We start from the raw sequence: 18,145 nt of genomic DNA, 5'->3' as shown, positions 1-18,145 counted from the left end.
ACTTGTTACAATGGTAAAACAGACTATGAAATAAAAAAATGAGTGAGTCTCTTGCATGTAAATTTCCAAAATACCATCCTTCTATCTATAGTGGCAAGGGTCTAGCATTGGTACTAGCAAATCGAAACCTATAAAAGTATTTCACAATGAAAAACCAAGGAAGGAGACCTCTGGTGGCCACAGTCAAGGAAGTCAAGGTGACTAATTGCTTGTACTCTGTTCTCGTTATTCAAAAAGCAGCTAAGGTACTTTTTACTACAACTCATATTGCATCCCTTTATTCCTCCAACCTTCAGGGAAAATTCAGGGGTTGATGGCCATAAAAAAAAAACCTCCCACTGTTCGATTCCATCTGAACTGGTGTGGTGCTGAGGTGTCACCCGTTGCATGGCTGCACTCGGGTCCTAATCTGGGATCCTGAGGTGGTTTGTCATATGGTGCGTGCGGCAACGTGCTATATCAGTGCATGCTACTAACCTCTCTCTCTCTCTCTCTCTATTAACTTACTGAACTGAATTTATCCAGATTTAGGGATGTGGGACCCTGTACCTGTACCCCATAATGTAGTTCTCCTTAATGTAAAAGTATTTGATCAATTACACTGTGGAGTAGTATGAAGGATTTCTTACTACAAAAAGCGTGGACACTGGGTACACTACAGCTCCCCAAACACCCAACACAAAGGCTCGGACACAAGTATAAAAGCCACAAGTGCAATAAAGACAACAAGCACAGAGCATTGCTATTCTTTTTTCTGTCTTCTCTCTCTTTGCCTCTGCCTCCACTCCCTGACATAAGCATTGTCCTTCCTCCTGACTCTGGCTCCTCAAGCAGTGGCAGACAGCTCCTTTTAAGTAATCCCCAGAAGTATTTCCAGTGTCCCAAAGGAGCACTTGCAGGTAAGGCAAGAGCCACATTAAGTAGGGCTTGTTTCTTCCTGCAGCACCCCCTGGTGGCACCCACAGAACCCAATAGTGCTGAGCCAAAGAACTTCAGTTCCCATCATATCCTGTAAGAAATCCATCCTGTGCATGCTGTCTCTCCTTGTCCCTCCCGACTGAGAATGTCCTGACCAGGCCAGGCTCCCAACTGTCCCTCACAAGTGTTAGGTTGTCGATTTCAGCTCCTGACTTAACATGTCTAACAATTGTAGCATATCCTAATCATTTAAATTAGCTTTAGTAAGGGTACTGGCCAAATATACGACAATAATAGTACATTCTTGGTCATTTTTTTTCATACTTTTTATAGATTATTTAATGGTGTTACAGCTTCTACATAACTGCATGTTATTGAGAAATAACAACAAAATGTGTTACTTATTTAGCCACACAATGTAGTATTTAGTGTTCCTTTGCAATAAAATGTCACATTGAAGCCCAAAACCTACCTTGAAGAGCATTTGCACCATTAACCACGTTAGGATGTGGGACACTGCAAGCCTGCAAAATCCGACTTTGGGAAATGCTGGCTGTCAACATTTCTTGTGCAGTAGATTTGATGCCTATGAGAACAAAATAGAAAAGTAGATTATGTCTGTGGATCACATCATTGTCCCCCTTTTGAAAAAAGAATTCTCATTCTTTTGCTTTGATGCTGACCACACCACAGAGTTTATATTATTGTACACAATTTATTTTAATGATGCACAAACTTGTCCAGTTTCAAATTAATGTTTGCTTCTGATTTATTAAGAGTCTCACTTTCTTGGAGAACCATATAAATACTAGTGAGTGCATATAGCAAACATCTGGCAGTAGATTTGATGCCTATGAGAACAAAATAGAAAAGTAGATTATATCTGTGGATCACATCATTGTCCCCCTTTTGTCTGTAGATGGTGCTGATGCAATGATTACTTTGAGTTGTCTGCCCTCTCCAAACTCCACATTCTCATTCTTTTGCTTTGATGCTGACCACACCACAGAGTTTATATTATTGTACACAATTTATTTTAATGATGCACAAACTTGTCCAGTTTCAAATTAATGTTTGCTTCTGATTTATTAAGAGTCTCACTTTCTTGGAGAACCATATAAATACTAGTGAGTGCATATAGCAAACATCTGGCTTGTTTTCGGTTTTTGCATTGGTATGACATTCACAGAAAATTGCAAAGAAGGCTTTCACTCTAGGACTTAATCTAACTGAATATACCATGCCGATGGTATCTTTCATTGCCTACTCACCTGCCATCATTCCATAGGCAGCCTGTTGGTTTCCATAGTGGCAGGGTGACACTGAGTAGTGTAGTCCTGCAGCACTGCTCCCAAGAGCTGAAGATGATAAGTGCATGTGGGATCGCTTAGATGATGGCACAAGGGACAATCCAGAAGGAACTGAGGAGAAAACAGAATGGCCTTCAAAGGAGAGTGGCAAGCTGTCTGACTGGAGGCAAGAAGGTTATAGCCTCAGACCCCAACACAAATTAGTTCAGCTTATCTTCTAAGCAAGTTATTAACTACTTCTGCTATTCTGGTAAGGGCTTTGAGTTAATCAAAACACTATATAAAACCATGATGGATTTCTGTGGTATTCAGAGAAGTCAAATATAAAAGGAGAAAGCATAAAAAAGAACTGTTAAATAAGATGAAATCCTCAATTTCCCTAGCAACTCAACTCCGTCCATGGAGGGCTGTAATGTTTTTTTAATTATATATTTCATTCTTATTGATGTTGTAATGGTGCATCAATTTCAATTCAATTCAGTTTTAATCCTTGTTGTGAAAATCCAGAAATGCAAAGCTAGGCTGATTTACATTATAATGGAATATAAAGGTATGGCAAGTTATACTTCTCTCTCTTTAATTTTAACATTTGGTTATTTTATTTCTTTTACAACCTCTTGTTTTTTATTGAATTACTTACTAGATCACTGATGCAGAAATGACAATTGAGGCTCCTGTCATTTTTCACCTGTTTCTGCTCCTTGTTAACTGACACTACTTGAAAATAACACTGCGTTCATATGAATATTGGCATTTTCCTACTCTGATTTTGCTGTAAGAAACACAAATGTGAAATTTGTATTTTTTTCATAGGTTTCAATATATAGGAGTCTAGTTTACATTTACTTCCTTCCTTTAATTTCCCTTTTTATAGAAACAAAAATCTAAATTGTATCCAAATAATGACAAATGAAAAAGAGAAGCTGGGCACTAAATGTAAAGAGAAGCTGCTATTTCAATAACATTTCCACATGTGAAATTATTAGCTTAAATAGCAATGACATTTCAAAATAATACAGCAAAATTTAATTAGTTGTCACAATTCATATTAAGGGTAAATATTATTGTGTAACTTTGTAAAGATAAAGGTCTAATGCCCTAATTAGAGTAAGCTTAATTAAGGTAGAAGTTCCATTTAAAAACAAGTTATAGTTGGAGCAAAAATGTAAAAACTCCACACATTGAAGCCCTGTATACTATTATTTGAGTAGCTGGATATCCCAACCATATTTTAACAAATTATGCAATAGAAAAGTCATGCCATCAAGTGTCAGCATTTCCTATAGAGTGCACTTTTTTAATGAGAATTTCCCTAAAATGAGTTTTATTTTCTTATATAGAGTACACTTTGTTGCAATTCATTTTATAGAAGAAAACAAATGAAAGGGTGCGCTGACTGTACACCAGATTATACTGTACATAATAATTTTTGTAGGTTCAGCAGAGTGGTGCAGTGGTAAAGAGCTACTGCCATACAGTACCAGCATTATTATTATTACTTATTTTTGGCCTACTCCTTGATCCATGGTGACTTATAACATCTGAGAGAGATAATTGGTTACATTTCTTTTCTTTTTTTTTTAATGGGTGCACAGACAAGTGAAGTGACTTACTCATGGTCACACAGTGTCAGTACCAGGATTTAAACCTAAAGTGTCTGGGTTTAAAGTCCAACGCCTTAAACAGTACTCCATACTGCAAATTCTCCAAATATCTGTGCACATTTATTTTAGATGGTGCTGTTTTTTCCTCATACATCCCAAACATATGCAAGCTTATTGGAAGCTCTTTATTGTCTCTATATGAGTCATTAGTGAAATATAGGCAACTGACCCCAGTGACAATGACTGTCTTGTCCGTTTGCTGATATTTCACACCTTATATTTATAGGATAGACAACAACTCCACACAACTCTGAGTTAGAAAAACAGGTTAGGAAATTAACCCATTAAATTTAACACCAAGAATGCAGAAAAGGCAGTTGATATGGAATGGGACTACCTATTCACCACATGGCACAAATTTGAGTTCGGTCCAAATATATGTGCATGGATCAAATTACTTTATACCACTCCAGATGCCTCAGGTTTGTATTAACAACGTTATTTCAGATTACTTCAAACTAGAAAGTGGTACTCAGCAAGGATGGCCCCTTCTACCATTGATCTTTGCTATCGCCATTGAGCCATTGGCTGTTTACTTTCAAAATGTATCAGAGATAAAGGGGATTTTCAGAGAAGGACTTGATCAGAAAATATCACTGTATGCAGATAATATGGTACTGTATATATCTGACCCACAAAATTCAGTGCCAGCAGTCCTAAAAGCTTCAGCAGATTTTCAAAAAATATCTGAATTCAAAATTAATTTGATTAAATGTGTGATTTTTCCAGTGAACTTTCTAGCACAAAATGTTGGACTGGACACCTTCCCATTTATCTTAGCAAATCAGTTTAAATATCTGGGTATAAATATCACAAGTACATATAAAGCTCTTTTTCAACAAACTTTCGCTGTCCACATGGAAAAAAAAATTAAACAATATGTGAATAGGTCTACCATCCATCTCATATTAGAAGATAGAATTAACACTGTCAAGATAAATATCCTTCCCAGCCTTCTTTTTCTAATTTCAAATCATCCCCATATATATTAAGAAGCATTTTAAAACAGAGAAACTCATATCTGTTGTGCCTCTACATGACAACCACCTTTTTTCACCCTTTCAAACTTACACAGCAGTTAATATTTGGAAAATGTCTGGGATTAAAACACTTAAAGACTTGTACGTAGATAATATCTTTGCAACCGATGAACAATTTAGCTTCAAATTCAAAATCTCATTAACACAATTCTTCCACTACTTTCAAGTTAGAAACCTTATTGAACGGAACCTGCCCAATTTTCCTGATCTCCCACTTATTTCTATTCCAGAAGAAATATTTATCAGCTTTGAAGACTCAGATAGCATTTCTGCAATTTACAAAAAACTTTTTAAAGTCCCTTCCTTTCAAAGATCTCAGGGAACAATGGGGAAAGGATCTTTTTCTTAACAAAAGGAGTGGAAGGCAGCCATGCACAGAATACACTCCAGCTCCATATGCACACAGCATTCAATCATTCAACTTAAAATCTTCTGTCAAGTGTATTTATCAAGACTCAACCTGTAAATGTTGCAATCAAGCTCCAGCCTCACTGAGTTAAATGTTTTGGTCCTGCACCAAATTAACAACATTTTGGACAAAAAGTTTTAAATGCCTATCAGACAGCCCTTGGTGTCACAATCCATCCTAACCCATTAACAGCTGTGTTTGTTGTCCTCCCAGACAGCCTTAAAGTGGAGAAGGACAAACAAATTGTAATTGCCATTACTACACTACTAGCATTTAGACTTATCTTACTCAAATGGAAGAATCCTAACTCACCTATTTTAAGTCAGTGGTTAACTGATGTCCTATGCTATCTGAAATTGGAAAAAAATCACATTTTCATTCAGAGGATCTGTTCAAAACTTTTTTAAAATATGGCAGGATCTACTCAATAACATTTTAGAATAAACATAATAAGGGGAAAAGAATATTCTTCCTTCCTTGCTTCTTTTAAAGATTTTCTCTGGTTGTTGGCTCTCCTTTCTTTCTCTTTGATGGGGGTTGAATTTTTGGTTTGTTTGTTTAGTTTGATTTGATTTTATGGAATTTTTTTTTTGCTTCTAATTAAAACCAATAAAATAAAAAATGAAAAACATTTAAACATATGAACATATATTGTCTTTTCAATATTTCACTAATTTAACATTCACTTTTTTATTTAATACTACTCAGTAAGGTCTCTTACAAGGACATTTTATTGTTACAAGGAATATTACTGAAGAAAAATATTGAGAGTGCGTGACTAGACAATAAAAAATGTGTATATAATGGATCAATCCATCAATAACTTTTCTTAAAGTAATAAACACAAGCAAAATGTAAAAAATAAAATGAAAAGGTAATAGTCACATATAGAATTAGTTCTGTTCAATCTAATAGAACAGAATAATCTAGTTCGAGTTACTGTACTCAGTAAACTATCCATCCATTTTCTAAAACTACTTATCCAGAAAAGGATCATGGGGGAAACTGGAACCTATCCCAGCAAGCAACAGGCACAATGCAGGAACACCATCTGGATAACACGACAGCCCGTCACAGAGTGAACACACACACACACACACTAGTGGTGTGCATTGAATGAACAAACTAGTTCTTTTGTACTTGTCTTCATCTCTGAACAAATGTACTGGTTCACTGACATTAAAGAATTAATCTTTTTGAGGCCTGCACAGTATGTGTTACGTATAATATTGCATTCCACGACCATCCAGAGCTATCATTGTAACTTCATTTAAACAGCTGGTGTCTTCGGGAAGTAACCTATCAGTAAACTGTTTCAGTAACTTGCCAATGACTGACTTGGTAGATGACACCAAATGCCTCTTGTTGATCGGTTCACTCTGATTGAGTCTCAGTACAACGACTGACTGATGTGGAGACATTTGTTCATGAACTGCAGATAAGAGACACTTACAGTACACTGAACTAGTTCACTGAAAGAATCAGTTTATGTACTGAACAGAGGAACAAACTGCAGACAGTTAACTTGCAGTACATTGAATTGCAGTTCTGTTTACTGATGATACTGTATATGTATGATAGATTGCATCAGAAAGGACAGGATATGAAAGAAGGAAATTGCAGGAGATTAATCCAAAAATGAAAATAATTTTATTTAGTCATATTTTAATATTCTCACAGTTTTATTGTAATGTCTGCACTATTCTAAGATTCTATTTGTAGGATTGTTTATTTTTCTATTTATTGTTAAAATCATATTTATTGTCAAAATTCAATAAAGAGTATTATTTTTATTATATGTGAATTAATCATTTTGTTGTTTGCTTTATATATTTTTCTATTGTTTGGTGGTTAAAATTGTTACATGGGTATGATACTACTGTATTCTAAATTTTAAACTAGAATATACCTTGTTGTTTTTGAAGTAAATGAATCAATGATTCAAAGATTTGAATCCTTTTGGTGAACTGAAAGAAATTAATCAAATCACTAAAAGGAATCATTTTGCACATCACTAACACACACACACACCCACCCACACGCACACACAGGGACATTTTAGCATTGCCGATCCACTTAACCTGTTTATCTTTAGGAATGGGGAGAACATGCAAACTCCAAAAAGTGAGCATGTTGGACTTGAACCTCAGTTTGTTTGTTGCAAGGCTTACCACTGAACCACCGTGCTGTGGAATGAATTCCATCAACCCCTATGCGGATTGAGCTATCCAATTTTAAAAAATCATTCAAAATACATTTTTTTATTATTATTATTATATTTTTATTAATTTTATTGCAATCCATACAAATCAATCAAGTTTTTACAAAAAGAAAAAATTGAGTTAAGGACAAATCGATCCCCACCCCTGAGAGAGAGAGCAAGGCAAACGGCATGAAATTTAAGGCTTGTAAACATACCTAAAATAATAAATTCTCTGTGCTTTATGAGCTTATTTTAAAATATTACTGATTATTGAAAAAAGTCTGTATGGATCCTCTAACTGAGTATTTGATTTTTTCCAATTTCAAATAGTATAACACATTGGTTTCCCACTGACTTAAAAGAGGAGAGTTTGGGTTCATCCAGTTTATCAGAATAAGTCTGCGTGCCAAGAGTGTAGTGAATGCAATCACAATTTGTTTGTCTTTCTCCACTTTAAGCCCTCTGGAAGAACCCCAAACACAGCTGTTAATGGGTTAGGAGGGATTGTGAGTCCAAGGCTGTCTGAGAGGTAATTAAAAATTTTTGTCCAGAATAATGTTAATTTGGTGCAGGCCCAGAACATGTGACCCAGTGAGGCTGGGACTTGGTTGCAACGTTCGCAGGTTGGATCATGCCCTGGAAACATTTTGGAGAGTTTTAGTCGAGACAGATGTGCTCGATATATAATTTTGAGTTGTATAATTGTATGCTTTGCGCATATGGAGCTCGAGTGAATTCTCTGCATTGCTACTTTCCACTCCTTTTCTGATATATTAATTGAGAGATCTTTTTCCCCTGGTCCTCTTGGATCTTTGAAAGGGAGGGATTGTAAAATGATTTTGATATTAAAAACTGCATATGTTTGCGAAGGTTGAAACAGGTGGTTAGAGGTGCCACAGATAGAAGCTGCTCCGTCTTAAAATGCTTTCTACATTGGTTCCATATTCTAAGTGAGTGGAGCACAATTGGGTTATTAGTGTATTGCCGATAACGTGTGTTTATTGGAGCGCAGAGCAGGGAATACAAAGAAGTACTGCAAGATTTTACTTCTATTGCGGTCCAAGCCTGTGTATGTTCTTCTATTTGTGTCCAGGTTCTTATCGCCTGTATATTTTTCTGCCCAGTAATAAAACTGGAAGTTAGGTAGAGCCATGCCGCCTTCTGCCTTTTGTCTTTGTAGGGTCGCTCTTTGGATGCGTGGATGTTTTGAATTCCAAATAAATGAGGTTATTGTTGAATCTAATTGCTTAAAGAATGATTTATTAATGTATATTGGAATGTTTTGAAATAAAAAAAGGAGCTTAGGAAGAATATTCATCTTAACAGTGTTAATTCTTCCAGCTAGTGTGAGATGAAGGGTTGACCATCTATGCAAGTCTTGCTTAATTTTTTCCATGCAGACAGCGGAATTTTGTTGATAAAGAGCTTTATGTTTACTTGTGATATTTACCCCGAGGTATTTAAACTGTTCTGCAATGATAAAAGGTAGGGTGTCTAATCTAATATTATATGCTTGAGAATTCACTGGAAAGAGTACACTTTTATTCAGATTAATTCTGAGACCAGAGATCTTTTGGAATTCTGTAAGTGCTGTTAAGACTGCAGGCACAGAATTTTATGGGTCTGATATATACAATACCATATCATCTGCATATAATGAGATTTTCTGTTCCAGTCCTTCTCTGCTAATCCCCTTTATCTGATCACGATTTCGACAATGTATTGCCAGTGGTTCAATGGCAATTGCAAACAGTAGCGGTGACAAGGGGCATCCTTGTCTGGTACCACATTCTAGTTTAAAGTAGTCTGAGCAAGTGTTGATACAAACTGAAGCTTCTGGGTTAGTATACAGTAATTTGATCCATGCACAAATGTACAGTTTTTTTAATATATATATATATTATTTTTTTGCACATTAAGTAAGATACACACCATTTCAAATGAATAAATGTATATCTGGTTGTAGTGATCAAAAATGCTGAGGAACTTCCCTTATTTTAGATCTCTTAGTGCAAATACTGTAATCCCATGAGAACTGATAAAAATGCCAAGAGGAACAACCGATTGGTCATTTAGCAGAGAATTTGATGAATCATATATTGTGTTCATTGGTGGTGAATGCGTTACATTAAAGGTATGTGAGAGTAAGTGTAATATATAAGAGTTATATTTTGTTTGAAAGCCTACAGCCTACACTCTTTTAAATCAAAATGAAATAAAAACCTTGGAAGTTCTCCTAGATTTACTTTAAACAAAATTGCATTTTTGGAACCACCTGCTGTGACTCAATTAAGTAGGCTCGCACAGCCACTTGTCTTCTAAAGTCCTTTAATTAGCTGAATGGATTTCTCTTGCATGAAGTCTATGTGCTTATATAAGCATAGCTTACATATTCCAACAGAATCTCACCACTACAGGTCCCATCAAAATTTACATAATGAAAACAGAACACATTTTATACCAAATCTGTAATAAGCTACCTCAAAGCACCAATTGTGGGAATACAATAAGATAATTTTAAGACAACTAGAGATGAGAAAAGAGGTACATACATGGATGGATAAAAATCCCCCAAAGCACAATAAAGCCAATTAAATAGAAATGGAGAAGAATAGCACATCCATGGACATCTGCACAACAAGAAATCATCCAAAAGTTGGTATGCATATGAGGAAGACACTAGTGAGGGAACCCACCAATAGACCTTTAGCTGAAGCAAAAAAGTACAGTCACCTAAGGCTGAGGAGCAAAAGACGTAAAAAAATAAATCCTTCTTGGAGAAGTTTTTAAACTAAAATTAATACTGGCAAAGATTTGTGTCTTATGTTCATATTTCATGAGGTACCTCTATGAGACATTGGGACAACTTAAGATCATCTTTAACATGTGATCCTGGTGGACTTGTCTCCTCTAGCTTGTTAAATTCCTTATTCTCTTGTGTTCAGATGTTTAATACAGTTTACCAGAATGTACATGGAATTTTCTGAGGCCAGACTGATAAATATCCAATGATTTTTTTGATGCTAAAATTGATACAGGAGGTACAATTCATATAAGGTAGCAGGTGTTCTGGACTTCCCAAACAGAAGATAAGCTTGTATCATCTCATGTATGTATTACAACAGAACACAAAAATAGAAAAACAAAGGCAAAGGTTACAGCTGAACTCACTACATCTGTAAACATTTCGCATGGATCTACTCCATCATGCAGCATATTATTGGCTGTCAGAAAAAGGAACAAACTTGCAAGGACTTTAGAAATATGGAACTGTAATGGAAAGTCATTATGTAGTTCTATAATTTGACATGCTCTTTGATTTTTAATTGTAAATTGATATGCTTCAGCAACTGCGGTCATTGATTTTGGTATCCCCTCATAACAATGAGTTGTGTAATATGACATCGGATTAAGATTAAAAAAGGCTGAAATCAAACAAATCACACAACTAACTAGATAATATTTATATCAGAGTGCTTAAGAAGGTTAGTGAGTACATAGTGGTGGTACTCCTTACCGTTACATTTTCGTAGAGGCTTGAAGATAGAAAATATTGCCCTATGACATTAAAATGTGATTAAGCGAATCCAAGTAACTATAGGCCAGGAAGTTTAACATGTATTATGAGTAAATTAATGCAAGTGAGCTTCAAGTTGCATAAGTTTTCCAATGATTTAACTCCAAGACCTTTTGCTGCCTTCCACTGTTCTAACTCCACTCCAAGTGGGTCCGCTGCTTTCCTAGTTTCATCTTTATCAGTGCTTTTGCAACCTTCTTTTGCAAACCCCAGATCTTTGTCATTCTATTTTTCTCACAATTGACATGTTTATTTCATGCCTCTCCTCATTCATCAACTTCTCTCTATATACTTCCTCCATGCAGCTATAATCCCATTATTATCAATCACAATGTTCCCTTCAGCACTTTACAAGCAAGCCTACTGCCACGTGTATTTCTTTTGCCATCTGCCTGGCTATCCTGAGCATATTTGTCTTTCCTTTCTCATTCTGCAGCTCATTTACAATACATTTACATTTACTTATTTGACTGATGTCTTTATCAAAGGCAACTTACAACACTTATGATGCAATTGGTTGCGTTTCACTAGCAGAACCAATTTCATACCTTCTTGTACCCTCTCAACTGTTTATCTAGCATTTTGCATTGCTTTCTTACATATCACCCAGTCTCTTTATTCTTCTATTTTCTGCAATTCCTTGCTGCATCTCCACATTTCCTCAAGTGGCATCTCTACCTAACCATTCCACCACCTTGTTTCCTTGTGTCCAGCAGCAGACTCTTCTTTTGTTATCTGCAGTGCACAATCCATTGCTTCCTACTTGGCCATCCATAGCTGATGATTCTGAAGTCCCATTTGCTCTTGCTACTAATGTTTCACTTACAAATTCACACTTCCCTCCATATAGGTGTCCAGTTTATAATAAAGACTGTGAAGTATGAAATATGCAAAAACATTAAAGCAGCAGAACATTTTCATTTGATAAATGGAGATTAAGAGGTGGCATGAAGGAAGTGTTCAAAAATATGAAGGGAAGTAGGATGGGGGATCTCAGCTTTTACTTTAAAATGAGAACACGGGGACACAGATAAAAACTTAAGGGTAAATTTCCCACAAATGGCTGAAAACTTGTCTTCACACAGAGAATCGCAGACACATGGAACAAATTACTACCTAGTATGGTAGATAATGGAATTTTGCCGAAGCTGTGTGAACAAGATTGATGAGCGTTGTTTTATTGAATACTCTGTGTGTCTAAATTTCTTTAATGCTATAATGAATAATTGTTTTTAAGAAGAAATAAGAGAGCAATGCAAAAAATCATTATTCAGTACTAGTTCAAACAGCTGTAACTCTTTCAGAGAGTATTATTAGGGTGTTTGTAAACAAATGTGAAAAATTCTAAGCGTAACAACCAATATGAGTGGTGAATCCTGACTACAAAATACAATTCTGACTGTCCTCCCCCAAAAACCTTTAAATTGTTATGACAAATAAAGGATTAACCTTCAGAAATATCTGTTTCCCTTACAATTGAATCGTCAAAGTGGAAAGTCTGCAGGCCAGAAGATATGTAGCTTGGTCTTGTTCCTTTCATGTAGTTATTTGCATTGTGAAAGATGTTTTTTTTTTACTTTCCTTATTTTGTTAAGGTTATTCTATTTCACCCTTTAACAGACTCTTTGATTTGCACATTATTACCAACTCCTAATTAATTAATCTATTTTCAAATCCAAATTTAACGTAGTGGAGGGGAATTAATTTGTGCGTGTGATGACATCACACTTGCCCTTTAAATGGTTTCTTAATGTAAAGACAATGTAGACAGTGAATGAAAAGAGAACACGTTGCACTCTATTGCATCCTTTAGTAAGATAGTCATATATAATTGAAATATACTCTTAGTTATATTTGGATCACTCAAAAGTTAGTACCTGTTTTTCACTGATGATATGCAAAGCCTCACAGATTCAGTGTCTTCAGTTCAAATCCCATGCCAGTGATTGTTTGTGTGGAGTCTGCATGTTCTGCTGTGTCTGTGTGGGCTTTTTTCTGGCTACTCTGGTTGTCTCCCTAAAGATTATGTTGATAGGCACTATAAGTCAGAATGGGTGTGTGCGTGAGCTGGCTCTGTGTTGGATTGGTTTCTCTCCAGTGCTGCTAGAATAAGCTCTGGCGCCTGTGATCCTACAGTTGAATAAGGTTTGAAAATGTATCATGTTTGTGAATAATACATAATTTTAGGTTTTGAATTTATATCAGTAAAAGTGTGATGGAACATATTTAAAAATATTACTCTTATGAATTCTAATTCTGAAAACTTCCAATTAAAAATGGGTTATGGTAGGAGCAAAAATGAACAAGAATCTCAACTCACTATAGCCCTCCATGATATGATTTGAGTAGCAAGGTATCATGACCATGTTTAAAAAATTATGCAAAATAAAGTTCATGCCATCAGGTGTCAACGTTTCCCACAGAGCACATAAAGTCGCAATTTTAACTGTACACATATCAGTCATTTTACACATTTAATTTACTTATCCCCATTCTCAGTTCCACCATTAGCACTAAGATGACAGGCCATCTTCCATCCATCTTGTCATCCAATAACCATTTTCTGAATATGTTTATTCCTGGTCAGGATAATGGGGAGTCTGTCCTTGCAGCATTGTGAGGTGACGCTGGACAAATTTAGAATAACTTGTTCCGCTAACTGCATGTCTTTGAACTGTAGAAAGAAACAGTTCCTGAGAGAAATCTATGCAAATACGAACAACATCCAAACTCTTGCCTTAAATTTCCTTCTATTGTAGTTGGAAATAAAAGATACAAAGATACAAAAACACCTTCAGACATAGGTGGAACATTAAAAGAAATGGCAATCTGAGTGGAGGATTTTAAACTAGGGGTCTTGATTCTTAAGGCAGTAGTGCTCACACCTGAGACAACCACTGTTATCTGTCCATCCATTTTCCTGAGCTGCTTATCTATGGCAGCTAGGGCCTACCCCAGTAGTCATTGGGCACAAGGTAGGAACAAACCCTACACGGAGCACCAGTCCATTGCAGTGAAAGCACACACACACCAGGCACATACTAGAGCCAATTTAGCATTAACCTAACCTGCATGTCTTTGGACAGTGGGAGGAAATGGGAGCACACCCAGTCAGACACAGGGAGAACATGAAAGGGAGAACCTAAGATGCAATCCCTGGTCTCCTTAATACAAGATATCAGTGCTACCATTGTGATTAAATTATATTATATATCCAACCATTATCCAAACCGCTATATCCTAACAACAGGGTCACAGGGGTCTGCTGGAGCCAATCCCAGCCAACACAGGGCACAAGGCAGGAAACAAACCCTGGGCAGGGCACCAGCCCACCACAGGGCACACACACACATACTAGGGACAATTTAGGATCACCAATGCACCTAACCTGCATGTCTTTGGACTGTGGGAGGAAACCCATGCAGACATGGGGAGAACATGCAAGCTCCATGCAGGGAGGACCCGGGAGGCGAACCCAGATCTCCTAACTGCGACGCAGCAGCACTACCCACTGTGCCACCATGCCGCCCTCCATCCATTATCCAACCCGCTATATCCTAACTACAGGGTCACGAGGGTCCGCTGGAGCCTATCCCAGCCAACATAGGAAACAAACCCCGGGCAGGGTGCCAGCCCACCGCAGATATTATATTATATTATATTATATTATATTATATTATATTATATTATATTATATTATATTATATTATGTGGTGCTGTGGGTAGTGCTACCACGTCATGGATTCAGCATTGTAGGGATAACACCTACACCTGGACATTGTCCATATAGAATTTGCTTGTTCTATGTGTCGATATGTATGTGTGTATTTTCCTTCCCATACTCCTGTTTTCCTCTCACATCATCAAAGACTTGCAAATTATGTTAACTGAAGATTTATGATTGGTTCAGTGTGTGTGTGTATGTGTATTTGATTGGGCCCTTCAAAGGACTGGCATTCTCTACAAGACTGTTTCCTGCCTTGTGTCCAGCAATTCCAGAATGGGCTCCAGACGACCTACAAACCTAAACTGGTTTAAGCAGGTTGGATATTATATTATATTATATTATATTATATTATATTATATTATATTATATTATATTCCCCTCATTTTCTAAAACCACTTCATCCTTAAGCAGAGTAGTGATAATCAAAATCCTGGGAGCTTTTATCACAAGTAATTTATTGTAGAGCACTTATACACTTACACAGTCATTTGCATGAAACTATTTAGAATTACCAATTAATTCATTATAACAGTGGTTCTCAACCTGTGGGGCAGGACACCCTAGGGGGGCGCAAAGTAGCAAAAAGGGGGGCGCGAAGATGTGAAAAAAAGAAAACAAGAATCAAAAATATGAAAAAAAATCTGTTGAAACCAAAACAAATTAACTTAAACTACATTCTGATATTAGAACAATAAATATAGAGTTAGATAAATGTCGATAACAGTTAAGTAAGTATAATAAAATATGCATCTACATTTCAAAAAAATGTTAGGGGGGGCGCGATTAAAACTGTTATGAAAACTCAGGTCGCAAATAATTAAAGGTTGAGAAACGCTGCATTATAATGTACATATATTTTAGCTGGAGTAGGATATCAAAATATTATTTAAGCCATCTATCCATTTGTTGAATATGCTTTAACCAGTACACAGTCATGGTGAGTCAGTGCCGAAAGCTGCCCATTAGGAGACGCCAGTCCGTATCATACCTATAATATGTATCCATCCTGTCATTCATCCACTATTAATCCACTAACTCAGATCAGAGTTTTTGGAAGCTAATTACTATCCTCATATCATTTCCTTAGATCTTGTATTCCAATGAGGATCCTACCCAAGTAGTGTCAGTCACAAGACATAAACTAAACCTAGGAACGATTCCAGTTCATCACACAGTGCATTATCACATAAAGGCTGAATTTAGAGACACCAAATACCAAGGCACACCTCGGGTATATCCAAGTGTTTCCAGTCCACATTATACATTATTATATTACTATCCAACCATCCATTTTCTAACCTGCTTCAAACTCAGTTGGAGTTGGAGCCTATCCCAGCAAGCATAGGGTGCAAGGCAGGAGCAATCCCTGGACAGGGCACAAGTACATCACTTTGCAAACAAACTCACGCATAACACACGCATACTTGGGCCAATTTTGCCTCGACATTCCATGTAACCTGCATGTCTTTGTACTGTGGAAGGAAATCATAGTAACCGGAGGAGAACTTGCACACTCTATGTAGGGAGAAACCAGGACATGAACCCTGGTTATAAACATATTAGATGAAATTAGATTTATTCAGTTTGTTATAAGATGATCTACAGTCAGACTAGTCTAAGCAATGGGTAACCTTGTAAAATATTACAATACTGTACACATAAGTAATTGTTAATTTGTTGTTGAAACTTATTAAATTTATTAGTGCTTGCAGAATTTGGATACTCAGTAAAGGAAAAGGAAGATGGTGAAAACCAAACCACTTATGGCTTGCTGGCCATAACTAATAAGTGGCTTGCTAACTCTTCTCTAATTTATCTTTAAGTATGCTGTTCACCGTATGTTAAGTATATACAAAAAGGCAACTTGCAGTTCTCTAATCTTGATGCACTAAACATGAAATGGAGTGAAATTGTGATCTACTCAGTCACAAGAAAATAAGATGGACAAGAAGAGCAAAGGCACAATAAGAAGGTAATAAGATGACTACCTGCTGATAATCCACTGGCTCCATGGCTTGATGCTGGCAAGCAATCCGCTGCCCCGGCATGGTGCATGATGAGAGGCAAAGCTGAAGATTCCGATGCCAGGGCAGAGAAAGTGTCCACACTGCTGAATGGCTGGCACGTCATTTGTCTGCCTGAACCGTTAGCTCCACGCTGAATGCTTCTTTGCCTCTTGAACACTGAACCACCTTGTCTCTCACCCTCCCATTGCTGCCTTGACTTACATAAATTTAAGAGCAGCTGCGCTCCTCACACTGGTCGTGTGCAGGTATTTATAGGGCCACGTTGCTGATTTGAATTGGCTTTCCCAGGGGTATTACTATCCTCAAGCAGGTAGCCCTCCTTACCGCAGCACAATGCAAGCTAATTACAAATGATGGGAAACGTGACACTCAGCTGAGTAGGCAGCCAAGGCAGAGTTGTCCCTTTTATAGGGGGTCTATCCTTCCCTTCCATCCTACCCTAAAACTCACTTCGCTCACAACAAAGAGGGCTTAAATGCAAAGCACCTGTCGTGTTTTCCAGATAATTGCTGATGTCTCTTTTTCCCAGAAAGTGAGATATACTTTAAGATGCAGAGCAAGAAAAGACCAACAACAGTGCCTTTCATCTACTTTCCAGATTTGTGGGATTATTATTGTTATATATTTATTTCTTTTAAATGCAGTCTCATTATTTAATGGTAATACTGAACTGAATTCTAACACCTCACCATTTTTTTCAGTCATTCATTTTCTGTCCAGAGCTCTTTCCAAGTGTACACCTGAAATTAATACCCTGTCTCATGTCTTTGACTCTGTGCAGGGGCATATTGCAAGATACACTGACAAATGAACTTCTAAAGGTCATTGATGATTTGTATTCTTCTATTATCTGCCTTTGGTAAGCCACAGTAACTGTTATAGAAGGTTTACAGGGCAGGGAAGGCATTGCAGGAGAAGGAAAGGGGCTTCATAACATACTGACAATAAAATGAATATAAATCAGCAGTATACAATGACTTTGTAAAATTAAAGGAGCACTACTGATGAATCGTTAAAATATTTGGAAAAAGCTGCAAACTTCCTCACTACAGAATTAGAAATATCCCAATCCAATACATGGCAGCAAAGAGGTCCTACACCAGGGGTGCCCACACTTTTTCGGCTTGTGAGCTACTTTTAAAATGACCAGGTTGAAATGATCTACCTACATTAAAAATGATATATATATTGAGTATATTTTATACATAAAATATATGTTGTCGTACCTTGCATAACTGAATAACCTTTATGGCACAATAACAATTCAATA

The 18,145-nt window shown here is 36.7% G+C and overlaps 1 protein-coding gene across 1 annotated transcript in view; it reads right to left on the bottom strand.

The window, feature by feature from the left end:
• The window catches only part of pou1f1 (POU class 1 homeobox 1), a 56,654-nt gene extending 39,676 nt beyond the window's left edge, over positions 1–16,978 (bottom strand). Inside the window, exons 1-3 of the mRNA XM_039746293.1 lie at positions 16,837–16,978; positions 2,190–2,339; positions 1,391–1,504 (exon numbers count right to left, since the gene is read on the bottom strand). Of these exons, the coding sequence (XP_039602227.1) occupies positions 1,391–1,504; positions 2,190–2,339; positions 16,837–16,978 (406 nt within the window). The remainder of the gene's footprint in view (positions 1–1,390; positions 1,505–2,189; positions 2,340–16,836) is intronic.
• Between the last annotated feature and the right edge of the window lie 1,167 nt (positions 16,979–18,145).

Source organism: Polypterus senegalus, chromosome 2 (genome assembly GCF_016835505.1).
Source record: "Polypterus senegalus isolate Bchr_013 chromosome 2, ASM1683550v1, whole genome shotgun sequence".
Classification (NCBI taxonomy): domain Eukaryota; kingdom Metazoa; phylum Chordata; class Cladistia; order Polypteriformes; family Polypteridae; genus Polypterus; species Polypterus senegalus.
The sequence above is the reverse complement of the archived record's forward strand: the minus strand, read 5'-3'. Positions and strand labels throughout refer to the sequence as shown.